This window comes from Grammomys surdaster, unplaced genomic scaffold, assembly GCF_004785775.1.
Source record: "Grammomys surdaster isolate TR1022 unplaced genomic scaffold, NIH_TR_1.0 123289, whole genome shotgun sequence".
NCBI lineage: Eukaryota > Metazoa > Chordata > Mammalia > Rodentia > Muridae > Grammomys > Grammomys surdaster.
In genome coordinates, this window is record NW_021618583.1 from 41,930 (window position 1) to 62,520 (window position 20,591).

Here is a 20,591-nt window from a genome sequence, read left to right on the forward strand (position 1 = left end):
TGGCTCCCAAATGCAAAACTACCTCTTTCATACAGAAAGCCTGTTTTTCCATTGTATAAAACCAATGAACTGACGCAGGTGGTGACCCAATTATCAGATAGATTTAGGATAAACAAATGGTGCTGTCAAATTCTCCTACTGGGAGAACTAATTAAGGACTAATTACTGTGACTCTTGCAAACATCTGTGTAATAGGATGTGCTCACATAGCATCACAAGAGGGTGAGTGTGTCTTTGCACGCTCCCAGTGTGTTACCTGTGATGTGTGTTACATTCTGACTTAAGGCTTATTAAAGCTCTTTTCTTTCTGATTTACCTTTGTAAAGGTTTCTGGGTGGAGAAAACGTCTTGTTTTAAGCTGGGAACTGAGAAGATGGTTCAGCATGGAAAGGACTTACTACCAAAAGTGAGGGCCTGGTTCAATCTCCAAGAGCCACATGGGAGAAGGAGGGACAGACTCCCCCACTTATCCTTTCATTTTTATACAATGGATATGCCATGTACACTCCCACACACATACAATAGAGAAAAGTGTGTGCGTGTGCATGCGTGTGCCTGCGCGTGTGTGTGTGTGTGTGTGTGTGTGTGTGTGTGTGTGTATGCATGGAGGTTCCCGCCCACAATTCCAGCACTTGGAGAACTGAAGCGGAAGGATGAATTTGAGGCCAATTTCTACATCCTCAGACTCTGTCTCAGAAAAAAGGTTATGGCAGGGGAAAGTCAGCCAGTAAACCCTGCCCTGTGGCTGTTGCCAGGTCTCTGTGCACCTGTGTGTGCATTCCTTCAGGAGGAGGATGGCAGCTTCTGAGCTTTACCTATCAGAAGGGAAGAGCAAATGCAATGACCATTTTCCTAGCAGAGTCACTCACACTGACCCGCTACAACTGGCTGGGCTCACTTCTTGCTGTGGCAATTCTCAACTTTGACCTTCCATACTGAAAACAATGTGTAAGTCAGATACTACAAACAGAATACAGGGAGCTGTCTGGTGACCTGGTGAGACAAATGTGTGCCAGAAGGCATAACAAAAATGTAAATTCTTCTCTTTTTTAACTTTTAAAGTATTATTGGTGGTGGTTTAGGAGATGGCTCAGCAGTTAAGAACACTGGCTGTTCTTCCAGAGGTCCCAGGTTCAACTCCCAGTACCCACATGGTAACTTGCAACTGTCTGCAACTCCAATCCTAGGGAATCCAACACCCTAAAACATGCAGGCAAAACACCAAAGCACATAAAATAAAAATTTAAGACATAGTACAAACATTTCAAAAATATTATTAGCGGCTCTTGAAAAGGCTCCTTGTCAATTCCATTATATACTATTGAAAATATTTTATTTTCGGGGATGAGTGAAAGATAGAGGAGGCTGTGATCAGGATGTAAAGTAAACAAACTAATTTTTATCAGCTAAAGGTCTAAAGTGAATGTACTTTATATGCACAGACTTAAAAAGGTGTTATTGGGACATACTAGTTATACCTAGTGATGAGTTCATGATGACCTTTCCATACAAGCACATCCTGTGCTTCAATCCTGGTCACCCTCCTCCCTCCGGTCCTCCTCACATGCCCCTTAGTCTCCTTCCTCTTCCCAATTAGCCACATCTACTTTCATGTCTTTTTTCTCTGTAAGCCTCATTAGGGTTCAGAGGGACACAGGTGTCAGTGTACTTGCTGGCAGCTACACCACAGAAAGAGCTCAGCCCTGTGACACTCCACTGCTGTGCACATTTCTCATTCATGTTCTATCTCAAAAGCTTGCGTATCTAAGATCTGTAAGAAAATACAAGGAATCACTCTCTCAGGAAAAGTTATCCCTCGGTGAAACCATAATTCTATCCAGAAAATGGAAGAGATACTCTCTGAGGATATTTGCTTCCCAGTTCTACAAATGGATGGACAGTTTCTCCGTTAGTTACTTTTGACATTGTTTGCAGTAATTAATTCTGTTGTTTCTGCTGCAGTTGACATGATAATCCAGCTCTGAAGGAGAGATCAAAAATTCCAATGTTGCAACACAGAGTTTAGCTGTTCCTCATAACACACACACACACACACCATCACTGTTGAGCCACTGTCTGATCAGTGAGTTAGGAGGTGAGCATGCTGGTGGCACAAACCTTGTATCTCAGCACTTCGGAGGCAGAGGCAAGAGATTTCAAAGCTAGCCTGATCTACTTTTAGTAAACTCCAGGTTAGTCAGAGTTATATGATGAAACCCTGCCAAAAAAAAAAAAAGGCCTGGGATGGGGGTGGGTGATACATTTGATGACCTGTTAAACACTTTAAATATATGCATCTCAATTTCTTGTAGTGTTATACTTGTTTCCAGGATGCTCCCATGGGGGAAGCACAGTAAAGTGGATACGGGGTTATGTGTATAGTTTGTTCTATTTCTCCTAATTGTGAAAAATGCATGAGTATCTGCAATTATTACAAAAAGGTTTAAATTAAGGAAAATATGAAAATGAAAATAACTCAATTAAAAATACTTAACACTTCAACAACCAGATAAAAGAGTTGGGTTTCTAGTACCCACACCACACAACTCACCACTGCCCACAGCTCCAATTCCTGGACTTCCAATGCTCTTCTTGTCTTTGTGGGTACTTGCATTCATGTGAACACGCCCCCTATACACATATACACACAATCAAAAATAATAAGTGAATAAAAAACCTCGATGAAGTGGAAACTTAAGGGTTCTTTGGAAAGTCAGTTGTGTTGGATGGTGTTCTGCTAAAGCACATGTGAAGGTATGTTTTCCGGCCAATTGGCAGAATGATGTCTGCTGAGACAGACTCTCGTGCTGAGGTAAGAACCATGGAGGACACATGATGTTTGGAGGGAGATTAAATAGGACTTAATGGACAGTGTCCAAGGCTGAGCGTGGCTTGCTTGCAAAGCTAAATGCTTGTTGGTCTCACATCTGTGCTGATCTTCCCTTCACTGAGAGAGGCACAGCCAAGAACTTATCCTGGCTTTACTGTTGGCCCTGGTCCCTCCTGCTGACTCCTGCTGGTTTGACTGAGGCCTGGATGTTCCTCCTAGGTCATGCCACCACTGCTGCTATCCTGACACTACTGAAGTGGACTGCTGGTATATCCCTGAAGTGTTTTCCAGTGGATCGAGCTGTAACCTGTGAACTAAACTGCTGATTTCCTGACAATGCAGATGGGATTTGCTCCAAAGAACCATCTCTAAACAGGCCCACTTCCCCTGTATCTTTTCTTTTCCACTGCCTCTGTTGGGTGGTGGGCTAGAAAGGAGGTTAAAGTGTTTAAAGACCATCATTAAAAACAGGCATTGAAACAATTAAAGTTACAACACGAGGTATCATTTATCTTGGTTACTTTTTCTGTCACTATGATCAAATACTGTAACACAAGAAATTTAAAGAAGTGTTTAGCCCTGCATTAAATGCTTTTAATCCCAACACTGGAGAGACAGAGACAGGTGACTCCTGAATTCAAGAACACCCTGGTCTACAGAGTGAATTCCAGGATAGGTAAGGCTACAGAGAAAACATGTCTCAAAAACAAAAACAAAACAAGAACAAAAAATAAGAGGTCATCGCATGTCTTTGACCTAATCGAGATAGTCCCTCACAAGTGTGCCTGGAGGCTTGTCCCATAGGACATTCCAGATCCTAACAAGTTGTCAATCACCACTAACCTTCTTACACCATGCAGCCCCTAAAATAGCTAAGAATATGATTGAGACTGTCAGACACACAAGAGCTGTGACAATGTGGTTGGCTTAGTTCCTTTTCTATTGCTGTGATAAAATACTGGGACCAAAGCATAGGAGAAAGTGTTTATTGGACTTAGGATTCCAGCGGGCTAAGAGACTGTCGTGACGTCAACAACAAACATGGAAGCTGGAGTGTAATGACCCGTTTTGTCCCACGTTTGGGGGCCACTTTGTCCCAGCCTGAGCTGCTGATCTGGTCTGCGGGTCAGGGTCTAGCAAGAGAGAGAGTGGGGATGGAGAGGCAAGAGACACAAAGAATGAAGACAAGACAGAGAGTCTGTTCAAGTCCCCCTTACTGAAACAAAATCATGGTATGTATAAGCGCAAGCAGGAGAACACAGCTGAAGACACTTTACCACATGTGCCTTGCAGCTGGCGGCATTAAACAACAAAACAAGATATGGGAGAAAAACAAGATGTTTATCAGAGTATGCTCAGCTGTTGTAGGCTGTTGAAAACAAGTCTCTTGTCAGGGTATATGGATTGAGATGGCTGCAAAGATGATAGCCACTTTCTGCTAGGAGTCGACTTCCAACACTGGGGCACAAAGCAGACTGACTCCTGAGCTGTAAGCAGGAGCCAGAGAAAATACATGACTGGAAGGGATAACATATCCCTTTCAATCCTCCAGTGAGATACTTCATCCTTCCACACCTTCAAGGCCTACACAAAAAGCACCAGTCACTGAGGACCAAGTACAAACAGCTGCCCCTGTGGGAGAGATTCTCATTTAAACCACCACGGTAGTCAACAACAGCCCTCCACCAGTGTTCTGTTACTAAGACACCAATTTAGAATCTTTGCTGTGAGTCCTGTGGACTCTCCCAAAGGAAAGTGATGGAACATTAGATGCCACTGTCATCAGAGTCTCTTCTTCTTCACATATCAAATGATTTGGATTAGATAACACCAAAGCAGTATCAGGTCTGACTTTCTTGATTCTTTTTCCTGATTGTTTGTTTGAGTGAGGGATTCTCTGTGTAGCCCTGGCTGTACTGGAACTCCCTCTGTAGACCAGGTAGGCTTCCAACTCAGAGACCTACCTGCCTCTGCCTCCCAAGTGCTGGGCTTAAAGATGTACTCCACCACTGCCCAGCAGTTTTCTTAAATTTTTTGGTAAGTTTATAACCTAAGTATTTGGATAACTTTTTTAAAAAAAAAAAGACTTATCTGTTTATTTTATGTATGTGAATACACTGTCACTCTTTTCAGACCCACCAGAAGAGAGCATCAGATCCCATTATTAGTCAAGGTGGCATGGGGTAAGTTTACAGTAGCCTGAGCCTCAGGCATGCACTGCTTTCTCCTCGGCCTCTGCCTGCTTATTGATTGAAACTGATGAGAATGGAAAGCGGTCTAACATTACATTTTTCCATTATTACATTTATTTATTTACTGGGTGAGCAGTGGATGTGTGCACTGCTCCAGAGTGCACCCTTGGAGGCTGCACCATGACAGGTACTTCTCCTTGGGTGTTGAACTCAGGTTATCACGCTTGGTGTCAAGCCTGGTTTAGCCACTGAGCCACCTTGCCTGACTTAGCTTTTTTCTTTTAATTGTGTCAGAGGAGACAGTGTGTGGGTTTTTTAGGGGGTGGATCTACAAAGGCAGCCTTCTGGAGTCGGCTCTCTCCTACCTCATGTGGACTGTGGAGATCAAATTCAAGTCACCAGGCTTACAAGATAAACACCTTCAATCTCTGAGCCATCCTGACAGCCAGACCTAACTTTCAAAATAAAATTATTTTTACTTTATGAGTACTTGTTCACATACATGTCTGTGTACATGCACTCCAGGTACCCTGAGGCCAGAGGAGGTCATAGGATCTCCTGGAGCTAGAGTTAGGAGAGCTGTGAGCACATGTGGGTACTGGGAACTGAAGCCAGGTTCTCTACAAGAGCAAAGAGTGCTCTTAAAACCTGAACCACCAACATGGCCATGATGGCATTTGCCTTTGACCCCAGCACTTGGGATCCAGAGGCAGGCAGACCTCTGTGAGTTCAAGGTCAGCCTGATCTAGAGAGAAGGACTGAGAAAGGAATCAGGAAGGGGGTAGGGGTAAAAGGGAAGGGGGAGAAGTAGGGAGGAGGAGTGTGAGTGTGTGTGTGTGTGTGTCTCTGTGTGTGTGTGTGTCTGTGTGTGTCTATGTGTGGTGTGTGTGTGTGTGTCTGTGTGTCTGTGTGTGTCTGTGTCTGTGTGTCTGTGTTTGTGTCTGTGTCTGTGTACGTGTGTGTGTGGTATGTGTTACAGGAAAGCCAGGGCTACACAGAGAAACCCTGTCTTAAAACAACAACAACAAACCCTGAAACATCTTCAGTCCAGCACTTGGGAGGCAGAGACAAGTGGATCTTTGTGAGTTTGAGGCCAGCCTGGTCTACAAAGCAAGTCTAGGACAGCCAGGGCTACACAGAGAAATCTCTGTCAGGAAAACAAAACAAAACAAACAAACAAACAACAAACTGAATCATGCTCTCCTAACTCCTCGGAAGTGCAGGCAGTAGAATCAGAAGTTCAAGGTCATCCTCAACTTCACAGAGGCAGTTTGGACCAGATGAGACCCTTTCTCAACAAACAAACCTATAAAAAAGAAGGGTGAGGGGTTAGCTCAGCCAGCAAAGTGTTTACTGGTTTAGGATACAGAACCTACAGGGGGTCACAGGTGTAGAGAGTGTGAATTTGCAATCCTGGAACTGGGAGGCAGACTTCTGACTCTGGATGGCTAGCCAGCCTATTCTACTTGGCAGTTCCATGCCCGTGAAGAAAGACAATATCTTAAAAGCATGATGTGGATAGGGTGAAGTGGGGAAAGGATCACTATCTCAGTGATCAAGAACACTTGCTGAGCTGGGCAGTGGTGTCCCAAGCTTTAATCCTAGCACTTGGGTGACAGAGGCAGGCAGATTTCTGAGTTTGAGGCCAGCCTGGTCTACAGAGTGAGTTCCAGGACAGCCAGGACTACACAGAGAAACCTTGTCTTGAAACCTCCCCCCCAAAAGAAGAACACTTGCTGCTCTTGCAGAGGACCCCACATGTAGCTCACATCAGGTTGTAAGTCAGCAACAAGGAGTCTGTTACCCTTTTCAAGCATCCATGGATACTGTACACATGTAATGAATACACATACATGCAGACAATTCACTCACACACATACAATAAAAACAGACAACTCTTTAAAACAAAGCAAGATGGATAGTGTCTGAGGGATAACAACTGAGTTTGACCCTCAGGCATCCATTTCCACACCTACCCACTTACATGCATCCACACCCATGCTTGCACCATGAGTGTGTGTGTGTGTGTGTATGCATACACCCAAATACACACACACACACACACACACACATTGATTCTATTAGTCAATTATAGAAATGTTATCAGTAAATGCTTTAGTAAGGCAAATACACAAGTTCCAGACTTGTCTGGGCTGAAATAGACTCTGTCTCAAAACCTCCTCCCCAAAAGATGAATAGCTAGCTTTGACTCTGGATAAAATAATTAACCACATATGCAAGTGTTGTAATGACTATGGTGTGCAAGTATCTGAAGCTATCCTAAACATAATTGCTCCAGAGAGCATAAAACATAGACCTGTGCTCACACACAGTGCTGGGCTTCAAAGAATTTGATGAGATAAATTGCTGGGTGTCACGCCCACCTTGCCAGCAAGGATGACGCAACAACAGGATCTTTCTTCACGCAATTTATTGGGGAACACACCATTGATTGTAAAGTGAAAGACCCCGAAGCCTGAACTGGGTGTTGTTTAAATAGTTATCACAACTGTGTAAAAGTGTCTAATTGGTGTTTCTTGTAGAATTTCATTTACATATTGTTCGGGAGGGTGAGGAGCTGTGTTTGAAAGATACCTATGTTCACAGCAGGGGTTTACTACCCTGAATGCAGCTGTTTTCCACCTCAGAGACAGGAAACAGGCGCCATCTTCTAATGGCGGCTCCTTACAGATGGGGAGACATAGGAAAAAAGATCTGGAGACTGGATGCATGCCTGTAATCTCACACTAAAGCAGGACTGCCAGTCTGAACTACAAAGTGAGTTCCAGGTTAGCCTAGGCTAGAGTGAGACCCTATCTCAAACAAATGAACAAAAGATGCAGTAGTGGCTTGGGTGTGATTTGAGGACCATAAAAAGGGGTGATGACCAGAACGGCAAAATCAGGCTAAAGTGACACTCAGTAGCCATACACTGGAGTGAGCTACTGAATCCTGGTTATCCTGTTCTAGGAAAGAACTACCAAGAATACTGGCCTGCTTGCTGCTCTGTGGCTGTGAACAGACAGGATGACAAGGCAACTCTTAGAAAACATTTAACTGGGCGTGCTTTCAGATCAGTTCATTTTCATCATGGTGGGAAGCATGGCGGTGAGCAGGAAGACACGGTCCTGGAGAAGTAGCTTTTGAAACCCCAAAACTAATTCCCTTCCTCCAACAAGGCCACACCTCTTCATCTTTCTCAAGTAATGCTGCTCACTGATGACTGAGCATTCAAATATATGAGCCTAGGGGGTCATTCTTATTCAAACCACTGTAAGAGGACCCCAGACTTAGTAGGCCCTGAGACATTAGCACAACTGAGGCCATGATGGCAGTACCATTCAGGCTGCAAAACTGAGCACACAGACAACACCACCTGCCAATCCAGAGTTCTTGGAAAATGTCTAAATATACTACCCTTCCTTCTTAGCTTCTGTGGTTTGCTCTTTTTTGTTTTTGTTTTTGTTTTTGTTTTTCTAGATAGGGTTTCTCTGTGTAGCCCTGGCTGCCTGAAAATAACTCTGTAGAGTAGGCTAGCCTTGAACTCGGGAATCTACCTGCCTCTGCCTCCCAAGTGCTGGGATTACTGTGGTTTGCTCTTATGTAGGGGTTAGAAAAATTACTGAAGAGAACCACATGCGACTCATGTCTGATGCTAGAACACTGATTCTGCAGAAGGTTATCACAGAAGGAATTTCTCCCCTGGAGAACAGAGGGATGGGGAGGACAGGAAAGGCTACTTTTCTCTACACTATCAGGCCAGGGGAGACAGAGAAGCTGGTTTCCTCCCACAGAAGGCTGATAACTTTCACTGACGTTGTCTTTAACACTGAGCTGAGGCTCCTTCAGTCAGGAGTGTCTTCCACAGCTGAAAAGCAAATAGAGCTGGAAGACAAATAACTTCTTCCTTCCTCAGATCTGTCACCATGAAAGTGACCTTGTTAGCTGCCATCCTTGTTCTAGCCAGCTCAGTGTGCACTTCCTTTGCAGTGGGTGAGTTACAACATCTTGCTCTATACACATTTTCTGCAATACGTCTAATCTGTGGGGATATTTGAAGTGGAAATGCCATTAGATTCATTCATTCATTCACTCATGGTGCTGGAGATGGAGTACCTTGTGCATACTGGCTAAGCATTGTACCATTTAGCTGTATTCCCAGTCACCTTTTAGATTTATTTGATCCTTAATTCCTCATTTTACAAATGAACAGAAATCCAAAGAAAGCAAAGATTCCTACAGTGTCACTGGCATCAAAACTGGGAGTTGGATCCCAGCCTTTCAAATCCAGGGCCACTGGTTTTCCAAATACTAGTTTATCAAGAGGACACTTGCCAGGGCAGCACTAATGTCCACAGTTCATATCTGTACATATCTCAAGCCACAAGAGAACTTCAGTAGGCTCTGGAGAAGGAGACTCTATTCTTCTCGATAGACGGTGTTGAACAAATGCAGCATCCACTGTTAACTGTGGAGGCTCTGGGGGGCCCACACATTCTTTCCCATTTAGGCTTTTATTTTTTCAGCATTTGCCACATCCGTGACAGCTGTCTGTGTGGCCCATGTGCTGGATATGTTGTCTGAAATAGAACACAGGTTATCAATAGGAATTATTTTTCTCGAGCATGAGAGAATGTTTGTTTAGTAACAGCTTAAATTACTGTAAGACATCATCCATGTTGCTCCCAAGGTCTTTAATACCATGCTGGTTTTCCCAGGGCCCAACACCTGCTGATTACATATCCAAGAAATATACACTGTGTGCTCCAAGCTAGGCTAGGTAGCTTGTATGGCAGGAATGTCCCCAGAGTCACAATAGGACACACCAGTGGAGGATGATACAGTGATAGCATGACCTATGCCAAGTATTAATAAATATTTTCATAAATGACACAGAGATGTCTGGCATGGTGGTCCATACCTTTAATGCCAATACTTAGGAGGCAGAGGCAGGGGATCTGTGAGTTTAAACTTGAGATCAGCCTTCTCTACAGAGTGAGTTCCAGGACAGCCAGGGCTATGTAGAGAGACCCTGTTTTTCAATGATTTGAAGTTATATGATTCAACTATAATTAATTATGTATGATTCTTCTATAATTCCTTACATGTAGACTAGTGAAACTCAACATCCTTTAAGATGTCTATGTTTACTACAGATAATTTATAACATATATATTTTCTTAACCAACGAATACAAATGCAAGTGGCATGGATGGTTGAGGGTAGCTCAGGAGAGTACTTGTCTAGCCTGCACAAAGCCCTGGGTTCCATCCCTAGTTCCACATAACTGGACATAGGGACTCAAAAGTTCAAAGACATCCTGGACTTATATAGAGATCCCAAAGCCAGCCTAGACTACACAAACCCTAAAGAAAGAAGGGTGGTAGGGCCTGCTGTCTAGCAGAAGGAACAGGACTAGCTGTCAGGAGAGAGAAGAAAAGGGAGAGGATGTGAAGGGTACAGGGAGGAATATTGCCAAAGAACTTTCCTTTAAGGCTCATGTGCACGCGTGTTTTGCTAGCATGCACATATGGGGACCATGTTTGTGAACTGGCACTGTTTGTTCACTGCCTTCAAAGGCAAGAAAAAGGCCATGGAGTTATGAGTGGTTGTGAGCCATTGTGTGGGTGCTGGGAACTGAACACTGGTCTTCTTCAAGAACCATAAGTGCTCTTAACTGCTGAGCCACCTCTGCAGCTTCAAAGAATAGCTCATACTTATATAAAAATGTCTTTATGAAACCCAATACCACATAAAATGATATATACCAATATTTAAAAAAGAATTTTTAAAATGACAAAAAGTTAACCTATGAGTTTCCTAAGCTATTTCCCCATGAAGGGAATGGAGCAGATCTCTGGTTCACTCCTGACTGACTGGTCCTGTAGAGATCATCTTGTGCTAAGAAGGAAACCCTGGTATAGCTGGATCCTCAGGTAATGCTATGTCCAATTTTCTGAAAACCGCCAGACTGTTTTCCAAAGTGGTTGCACCATCTTGCAGTCCCACCAACAATGGAGGAGTGTTCCTCTTTCTCCACACCCTCGCCAGCATCTACTATCACCTGAGTTTTTAATCTTAGCCATTCTGACTGGTGTGAGATGGAATCTCAGGGTTGTTTTGATTTGCATTTCCCTGACGACTAAGGATGCTGAACATTTCTTTAGGTGCTTCTCGGCCATTCGAGTTTCTTCCGGTGAAAATTCTTTGTTAAGCTCTATACCCCATTTTTTAATAGGGATATTTGGTTATCTGGAGTCTAATTTCTTGAGTTCTTTGTATATATTGGATATTAGCCCTCTATCAGATGAAGGATTGGTAAAGATCTTTTCCCAATTTGTTGGTTGTCGTTTTGTCCTATTGACAGTGTCCTTTGCCTTACAGAAACTTTGCAATTTTATGAAGTCCCACTTGTCAATTCTTGATCTTAGAGCATATGCCATTGGAGTTCTGTTCAGGAACTTTTCCCCTGTGCCCAAGTATTCAAGGCTCTTCCTCACCTTCTCTTCTTTTAGTTTCAGTGTATCTGGTTTTATGTGGAGGTCCTTTATCCTCACTTGGACTTGAGCTTTGTACAAGGAGATAAGAATGGATAAATGTGCATTCTTCTACATGTTGTCCTCCAGTTGAACCAGCACCATTTGTTGAAAATGCTGTCCTTTTTCCACTGGACAGTTTTAGCTCCTTTGTCAAAGATCAAGTGACCATAGGAGTGTGGGTTCATTTCTGGGTCTTCAATTCTATTCCATTGATCTTCCTGCCTGTCTCTGTACCAATATCAGGTAGTTTTTATCACTATTGCTTTGTAGTACAGCTTGAGTTCAGGGATGGTGATTCCTCCCAAAGTTCTTTTATTGTTGAGAATAGTATTCACTATCCTGGGTCCTAGGCATATACCCAGAAGATGCTCGAACATATAACAAGGACATATGCTCAACTATGTTCATAGCAGCCTTGTTTATAATAGCCAGGAGCTGGAAAGAACCCAGATGTCCTTCAACTGAGGAATGGATTCAAAAAATGTGGTATATTTACACAATAAAGTATTACTCAGCTATTAAAAACAATGAATTCCAGAGGTTCCTAGGTAAATGGATGGAACTAGAAATTATCATCCTGAGTGAGGTAAGCCAATCACAAAAGAACACACATGGTATTCACTCACTGATTATTGGATATTAGCCCAGTGTGGGGAAAATTTAAAAAGGCCACCACAGTGGCGCAAGCCCCAGAGGGGCTTCCGACGCCGCGGCAGGTCCTACATTCGGGAGGAAGATCCTAAGGTTCCAGCGACCTGAGGGCCTTGCCGTTGGCAGGCCCCAGTAACACGAGGAAGTCCTTGGTTCCAAAAAGGTTTATTGTCATGGCGGACAATAGATGGATCTAGGCGTACCCCCCCCCAAAACTCAGGGCAGTCCCGAGTTATATAGGGAGGGAGAAAGGGGGAGGATTGGGGGAGGATCTGGGGGAGGCATGTTTAATTTGCTCTGCCCTCTGGCCTTCATTAGTATGTAAATCCCTAGGGCCTGAGGCCTATAGCCTGGCCTATGTGACTTTATGGAGATGTGACTGTTTTTCAGGATCCTAGATGATGGGAGGGACCGAACTCCTGCTGGTTCTCACGGAGAATTCCACGGAGAATCTCGGAGTTCTAAGCACCTGCTCAACCATGACCCAGGATACCCTTACGCAGTCCCACATCTCCTCCCTTTACTTTTTTTTAAAAAGGGGGGTCACTGTGAAAATTTTGGATGTGGAAGTCGAAAGAAAGCACTATGTAGGCCAGAGGTATTAGCATAATTACGTCACAGGGTAAAGGGGAGTGGGGTGGGGGGTAGGGAAGGTAAGGGATCATTGAATCAATTGAATTTATGTGGTACAGTTTGAGGGTAGTAATATCTGACTAATCTAGATAGACATTACATTTTCCTCACTAACATGTAACTTTAGTTATTTGACTTTGGCAGACCTTTGGAAGGTCTGAATCTGTCCACAGGACTCAGCATCTCTGGATCTTGGCCGGTGTCTCTGGATCTCAGCGTGTCTCTGGAATCTGCAGTCAGGCGGTGTGGCTGTAAGAAGACAGCACGGCATCCTAGGCAGGTTCCAGGAGGCTCTATAAGTCTCTGTTGGACTTGTGGGAGCACCTGTAGAAAAATCACAACAGAGAAGTGGCACCCCAGCAGGGGGATGTCTGTAAAGGGGTAGCAAGCATTAGTCTACTTGGGATCAGGTACTGTCTCGCCCGCCTCGCCAGCAAGGATGACGCAACAACAGGATCCTTCCTCACACACTTTATTGGGGAACACACCATTGATTGTAAAGCGAAAGACCCCAAGCCTGAAATGGGTGCTGCTTAAATAGTTATCACAACTGTGTATAAGTGTCTAATTGGTGCTTCTTGCAGAACTTCATTTACATACTGCTCGGGAGGGTGAGGAGCTGGGTCTGAAAGGCTCACAGCAGGTGTTTACGACCCTGAATGCAGTTGTTTTCCACCTCAAACAGAGGGAACAAGCGCCATCTTCTAATGGCGGCTCCTTACAAGGTACGTCATGGTATGTCGTTGAGATCCTAGAAAGCAAAGGTGTTTGAAGAAATTTCAGTTTTAGAAGTCACCTTTGAGTCTGTTTTAGCTGACTGTGGAAGAAAATCATATTAATTATGTAGGCAGCAACAGTTTGTCTGTAAAAGGAAACTAGTTGTTAACTAATAGCTGAAAGATGTTGATCAGCTTCTTGATTTAACCTGTGGAAGTAAATTTAGATGACTTTCACACCTTGAAGAAATTTTAAAAGTTGAAAAAAATTGTTGAGAATGTATCATGAGTGATAAGGAGACATTTAAACAAAAAGTAAAAAATTTGGGGTTGAAAAGCACAAACACTGTTGTTCCAGGCATTCCTGTTAGGGGAAAAGGCATTAATGGCAGATTTAGAAGTGGTGGAGGAAAGGCCTGTTCTGCCATGTGGTGGTTTGGGTTACCATCTGGATGTTCTAGCAGAGAGGCCAAGGAAGTCCCCCTGTTGTTTTTCTTAGAGAAAAGAAAGGCTAACTTTGAAGAAAAGTTTAAAGCGAAAAACATAGAAGTTTGGTAACAGAGTCAGAAGGAGTGAAAGGCTGTGTGAGACTGAGCTACGGCAGAGAGACACCTAGAGGTTGAGAAAGAAATTGTAAGTTAGACAAGGGTGAAGGGGCGCAGATGGAGTCTCAGACTCTCTGCTATCAGGCAAGCCAGCTGGGTGATGGCTGGCCGCAAATGACTTAGAAGGGGGCTAGTGGGGAAGGGGCAAACAGAGAGCCAGCCCTGTTTTTACAGGCAAGTCAGCTGGGCTGTAACCAGCGGCCGCAAATGGCGGGGAGTGGGGGAATTTTAGCGCGAAAAGTTAACCCCTGGGGGAGGGGCAAACCTCTTGGCAGGCAGAGCGCAGGAGATTTCTTGGGGGGAGGGGTAAAGAATGGCGATTAAGGGGTCTCCACCATTTTGTAGCGAACACGTGGAGCAGAGGGAGAGAGAGAGATCTAGTCTTTTGAGCCAGGCAGGAGCTAGTGGTAGTTAAGATTTAGAGAGAAAACGTTGGCCCAAAACACGGGGAGAGAGAAAGAGAGAGAAAGGATAGAGAGAGAGCCGTCTAGTCTTAGGGACTAGGCTGGAGTTACTCACGGTTCCATGGAGAGGGTCTTGGCGGGTGCCAGCGGGGGGTACTCTTGGAGCTGGCTTTGTCTGGATCCTCTACCACCTGTAGGGAACGAAGTAGGCCCGCGCGGGCGTGAATCTCTGTTGTGTTGTGTGTCCGTGCATCTGTCATGTTGCAGTGGGTCAGCATGGCAGGAGCACACGGGATCTTGGCTGAGTTTATTCCCTGCGACACCAGGTAAGTCTGGTGGGGCCCCACCCAGCATGGGGAATTTTCACTCAGGTTCTACGGGGGTGCAGAGCTCTTGGGGCATGTGGGCTCGCGTCGGACAACCCACTGCCAAGAAAATGAAAGGGGTTGGGGATCCCCTCTGCTCTGGGGCAGCCAGGGACCGGTAGGTCTCAAGCCCTTGGCTCGGAGGGCTGAGACGGGGCATGTGGGCTCATGTCGGACAACCCACAGCCGAGAAGAGGAGAGGGATAGGGGAAGAAGAAAGAGGCCCTAGCAGCATCCGTGGGAGAGACTGTACTTGCTTAGCAGACTCAGCGGCCTGGCCAGCTTGCTTGGAGATGTGGGTCCTCATGGCTGGAACGCAGACATCTTCCAAGTGAGAGATTAAGCAGCTGCAGCTTTAGTCAGCATGGGAGAAGCGCGGAATCTTCACTGAGTCGATTCCTCACAGCACCGGACAAGCAGGGTGGGAAGCTCGGCTGTGTTCTGTAGCAGACTGGGGTGGCCCGGTCCTTGAAGTCTGTGCTCCACGATTCGCCAAATGTGGGGAAAATTTAAAAAGGCCGCCACAGCAGCGCAAGCCCCTGAGGGGCTTCCGCTGCCGCAGCAGGTCCCACATTCAGGAGGAAGATCCTATGGTTCCAGCGGCCTGAGGGCCTTGGCGGCGGCAGGCCCCAGTAACACGAGGAAGTCCTTGGTTCCAAAAAGGTTTATTCTCATGGCGGACAATAGATGGATCTAGGCGTACCCCCCCAAAACTCAGGGCAGTCCCAAGTTATATAGGGAGGGAGAAAGGGGGAGGATTGGGGGAGGATCTGGGGGAGGAATGTTTAATTTGCTCTGCCCTCTGGCCTTCATTAGTATGTAAATCCCTAGGGCCTGAGGCCTATAGCCTGCCCTATGTGACTCTATGGAGATGTGACTGTTTTTCAGGATCCTAGATGATGGGAGGGATTGAACTACTGCCGGTTCTCACGCAGAATTCCACGGAGAATCTCGGGGTTCTAAACACCTGCTCAACCATGACCCAGGATACCCTTACGCAGTCCCACAGCCCAGAACCTTGAAATGCCCAAGATGCAACTCACAGGCCACATGAAGCCCATAAAGAAAGAAGACCAAGTGGGGATGATTCGGTCCTTCTTAGAAGGAGCAACAAAATACTCAAGGGAGCAAATATGGAGACAAAGTGAGGGACAGAAACTGAAGGAGGGGTTGTCTCAAGACCACTCCACCTGAGTATCTATCCCATGTGCAATCACCAAAGGTAGATGCTGAAGTGGAAGTCAGGAAGTACATGCTGATAAGAGCCTGATATGGATATCTCCTCAGAGGTCTTCAAGAGTCTGACATACTCAGAGGCAGATGCTCACAACTAGCCATTGAACTGATCATGGGGTTCTCAATAGAGGAGTTAGAGTGAAGACTGAAGGAGAGCTGAAAGGATTTGCGGCACCATGAGGAGAGCAACAATACCAACCAACCACAACTCCCAGGGTCTAAACCACCAGCCTGGGAGCACTTAGGGAGGGATCCAGCGCTTCAGTTGAATATGTAAGAGTGGAGGGCCCTGCTGGGCATAGGTGGAAGAAGAGAACCTTGACCGCATGAAGGCTGGATGCCCCAGGGGGTGGGAATTTTGAGGGTGTGTGGGGTAGATAGAGGTTACATCCACAGAGAAGAAGGAGGAGGGGTGAGGGGATTGGGGGTTCCTGGGTGGGTGGGAGATGGGGTAAGGGGACAACATATGAAATGTAAATAAAACATCCAATAAAAATTTAAAAAAAAAAAAAAGAAGGAAACTCTGGGCTCTAATGATGGAATGGGATGCTCCTGAATGATCAGGGCCCTTCACCTACCCTTTTCCCTGGGGTAACAGGCACGGCAGTAACTCTTCTGTGTATGCTTCTGTCTTCCAGACTTCTTCTTTCCTATGGGCTTTCACATGACCGAGGAACTTCTACAGAAGACAGAGGTGAGCTCCAGAGAGCCTCCCTCCCAGTCCTTCTGGGAGGTAGGCAGCGGGATTGGCTTGCTTGGTAACATCATAATCATAAGAGAGTCCAATTCGGTGCTGGGGAGATGGTTCAGCAGTTAAGAGCACTGACTGCTCTTCCAGAGGTTCTGAGTTCAATACCCAGCAACTACATGGTGGCAAAAACCATCTGTAATGGGATCTGATGCTGATGCACTCTTCTGGTGTGTTTGAAAAAAAACAAGAGTGTACTCATATACATAAAATAAATAAATATTAGAGAGAGAGAGAGAGAGAGAGACAGCGCAAGAGAGGGAAAGAGATAGGGGGCTCATTTGGTTGTCCCTTGGAGCTCTTCCACACATTACTCCAGTCTGCAACCTACCTGTGAGATCCACCATTAAATGCATGAGGAGGTTATGGCTCAAATTCATGTTGGTCCCATGTTGCTGTGAACATTATTTCCACAGTGATAACCAGGATATTTATACATCACTCTCACACCCAAACCCAAAGATGTATTCTGTCAACCCTGCCCCTTAACTGTGATGTGGTAAGTTTGAGTGTACTGCTATTTAAGACTGTACAGATTGTAAGTCACTCAACAATTCTTATAATAAGTTCCAATTTTTGCCAGATATGATGTCTCATGTTAGTTCTACTACTGGGGAGACACAGGTAGAAAGTTGTATGTGAGTCTAAGACCAGCCTAGTCTACATAGTAAGTTTCAGGAAAGAGGCAGGTGGACCTCTGAGTTTGAGGCTAGTCTGGCCTACAGAGGTCCAGGACAGCAAGAGCTACACAGTGAAAAAAAGTAGAAAAGGTCTGGGCTGTCATGGGACATGGGGGTAGTGTGGGACTTGCATGAGGGGGTACCATGAGCTACCTAAGGCTGACTGATGCCAGGACTCCATCCTAACTAGGCCCTCTGCTTCCTTCTCTTCCTCACAGGGCACATTGCAGAAGTTTGTGGATGACCTGTTCCAGGTGATTCTGAGCACCAGCCGCCCTGTGCCTCTGGCTGTGAAGTACTTCTTTGACCTGCTGGATGAACAGGCTCAGCAGCATGGCATCTCTGATCAGGATACCATCCACATCTGGAAGACCAACAGGTATGGGAGGGTCAGGGCTCAGGACATATGCGAGGGCCTCTGCCTCCACAGCACAGTTACTGGCTCCTGTTCCCCCAATTTGCAGCCTGCCGCTGAGGTTCTGGATCAACATCATCAAGAACCCACAGTTTGTGTTCGATGTGCAGACTTCAGATAACATGGACGCCGTGCTCCTTGTCATTGCACAGACCTTCATGGATGCCTGCACCCTGGCTGACCACAAGCTGGGCCGGGTGAGCAGACTGGGGGGGATACGACAGGGACAGTGGGGTCACCCACCGAGCTGGTGGCTATGGAGTGTCTGGTGCACAGATCTTCAGGGTTTCCTCAAAGTCACAAGGAAAAGATGGTCTGAGGCAGCCTCTGACTTATGGCATTCCCATGGCAGGCCTCAACCCACAGCCCCCCCAGAAAGTGGCCATGGTCAGTCTCAGGGGATGAGCAGAGTGGAGGGGGGCGTCCCTGCTGCCAGCCCACAATGACCGAGTTGAGTCCCTGGGACCCATGTGCTGAAAGGAGAGAGCCAGCTCCTATAAGTTGTCCTCTGACCTGCACACATACCTGCACACATACAAACACAAAGGTAACATAGAAGAAGAACAAGGAAGTAGGCCAGTGTCACCAACTGTCCTGGTTTGCTGGAAACTGGGAGGTTTCTGGGATGTGGGTTGTTTTGTTATAAAACTGACCATGTTGGGAGCCCAGGAGCTGATAACCTTCTGAACTTTGATCCTTCCTTCTCTCCTGCCCTCCTGCTGGCATCCAGGATTCCCCCATCAACAAACTTCTGTACGCTCGAGATATTCCCCGTTACAAACAGATGGTGGAAAGGTACTGGGGAGGGAGGGAGGGAGTGGGTCTGGAGAGGCAGGTATGCGGCTGAGGCCTTAGGTGGGCCCTGGCGGGACCAAGGAAGTAGGTTCTGGTTATTTATCATCTGCAATCCCGGGTCTTTTGGCAGGTACTATGCAGACATCAGACAGACTGTGGCAGCCAGTGACCAAGAGATGAACTCAGTTTTGGCAGAGCTGTTCCGGGTAAGGCCTCCCCTTCATGCATCTCATTTGTAGAGAGGTCCTTGTCACCCCTCTGTGATCTACCTTGGAGAGGACACACCCTGTCATCATTAAGGCAGAGTGTTCCTGTCTTCCTGCAAAAGGCCAGACCTGTCATGTCCTCAGAGTGAGCAGGGGTCTCATTGGAATGCTGTCACTTAGTCTGGTCTGACAGGCGCTTGTGTACGTGCAGCCATGGGGTCTGCAGAGTGGATGAGTCAACTCTAAGCCTTTGACTTATCGGCCATGCTACCCACCGTTCTGGACCATGCTTTACCCTCCACACGTACACGGGAACTGTTTCCTAGCTGACTATGAGAGCACCCGTACCAACACAGCTGTACTTTTGGGATACACGGTGTCAAACCCTTCTTGGGGTGTGCTTCTGCATTCGGTCCCCCTAAGAGTTCCATGAGTTACTTTGGCTGAACCATTAGTACTGTCTAGACTGGATTACTGAGTTGGAGGCCAGCCTAGTCTACTGAGTGAGTTCCAGGACAGCCAGGGCTATACAGAGAAACTTTATCTTGAAACCCTCCCCACCATGAGCTCCCCCCAAAAAAGCACTGTCTAGAAGAGGAGGCTGCGTGTTGATGTCCTTAGGGAAAGCTTTGGAATGGACTTGGGAAACATTTGAGTAAGATGAGAGCAAAATTGTGCCGAGTTCCCAGGCAGTTCTAGTCCCACGGCCCTGTAGTCACTTGGAATGAGTGGGCGGGGTTTCTAGCTTTAGCCTTGACTCGGAGAGGCAAGCAGGGCTCAGTGGAAGCTCCAGCCCTGCTGAAGCTGGTCCTGCTGTTTCTTCCGACCATGGAGGTTTGGCCTTGTCCTGTCCTGAGCTGTCACCATGCTTTGCCTTGGGCTCTGTTCCCATTGCAGGGCCCGTGCTTTCTCAGGTCCCCTTCTCTCATCTCATCCTTCACTGGGGTCCCGGGCCTCTTCCCCACTGCAGCCTCTTCATCTCCCTCACTTCCATCTGCCCTCTTCCCTAGAACTGCTCTGCCGACCTCGGGGCGCGAGTAGCTCTGCACGAGCTCTACAAGTACATCAACAAGTACGACCAGGTGAGCACAGCCGGGCAGATGGCAGGGCTAACCGTGAGCTCAGTGTGCTCCTTGGGGAGCTGAGTGAGGGTCCCACGGGCTGGATCAGTGCCATTGGCTCTGCTCTCCCTGTGCTCTCAATTCCCCATCCTGCTTCTGCTGTGGGGCTTCCCAGGAGTGGTTGTGGTGGTTGGCAGCATCCAGAGAATCTGCCAGGATCTGGAGATGGTACATGGGATGTGCTAGAAGACGACATAGCTACCATCCCTCCTTAGATCCCAAGGTTGTCCTTGTCCTGGGCATGACACCTTCTGTGGGTACAGACTGGACTGGGCGTCATAAACCATGGAAGCAGGGGTGAGGTGTCAAGCACAGGATGAGGGTAGATGAGGGGACAACAGAACCAGGAGGGGTCTTTCTAGGGCCTCTCTGACCAGCCTTGATGTTCTAAGAGCATCTGTGGCACTGTTAGTCAATCTGTAAGTGCCTATAGAATCACCACAATCATATGGCTC

The 20,591-nt window shown here is 46.4% G+C and overlaps 1 protein-coding gene across 1 annotated transcript; it reads left to right on the forward strand.

Annotated features, from left to right (window-relative positions):
* Positions 1-8,948: 8,948 nt before the first annotated feature.
* Positions 8,949-19,250, forward strand: LOC114636274 (plexin-B1-like). Its single transcript, XM_028784457.1, has 7 exons — positions 8,949-9,015; positions 16,810-16,865; positions 17,818-17,978; positions 18,064-18,211; positions 18,745-18,809; positions 18,940-19,015; positions 19,209-19,250. Exons 1-7 carry the CDS (start codon positions 8,949-8,951, stop codon positions 19,248-19,250), a joined length of 615 nt encoding a protein of 204 aa, XP_028640290.1.
* The last annotated feature ends 1,341 nt before the right edge of the window (positions 19,251-20,591 follow it).

Excerpts from the sequence above, each read along its gene's own strand:
- LOC114636274 (XM_028784457.1), top strand. The coding sequence starts at position 8,949 with ATGAAAGTGACCTTGTTAGCTGCCATCCTTGTTCTAGCCAGCTCAGTG. Across the intron at positions 18,212-18,744 it reads CTGACCACAAGCTGGGCCGG|GATTCCCCCATCAACAAACT; the intron begins GTGAGCAGACTG and ends GCTGGCATCCAG. Across the intron at positions 18,810-18,939 it reads TACAAACAGATGGTGGAAAG|GTACTATGCAGACATCAGAC; the intron begins GTACTGGGGAGG and ends GTCTTTTGGCAG.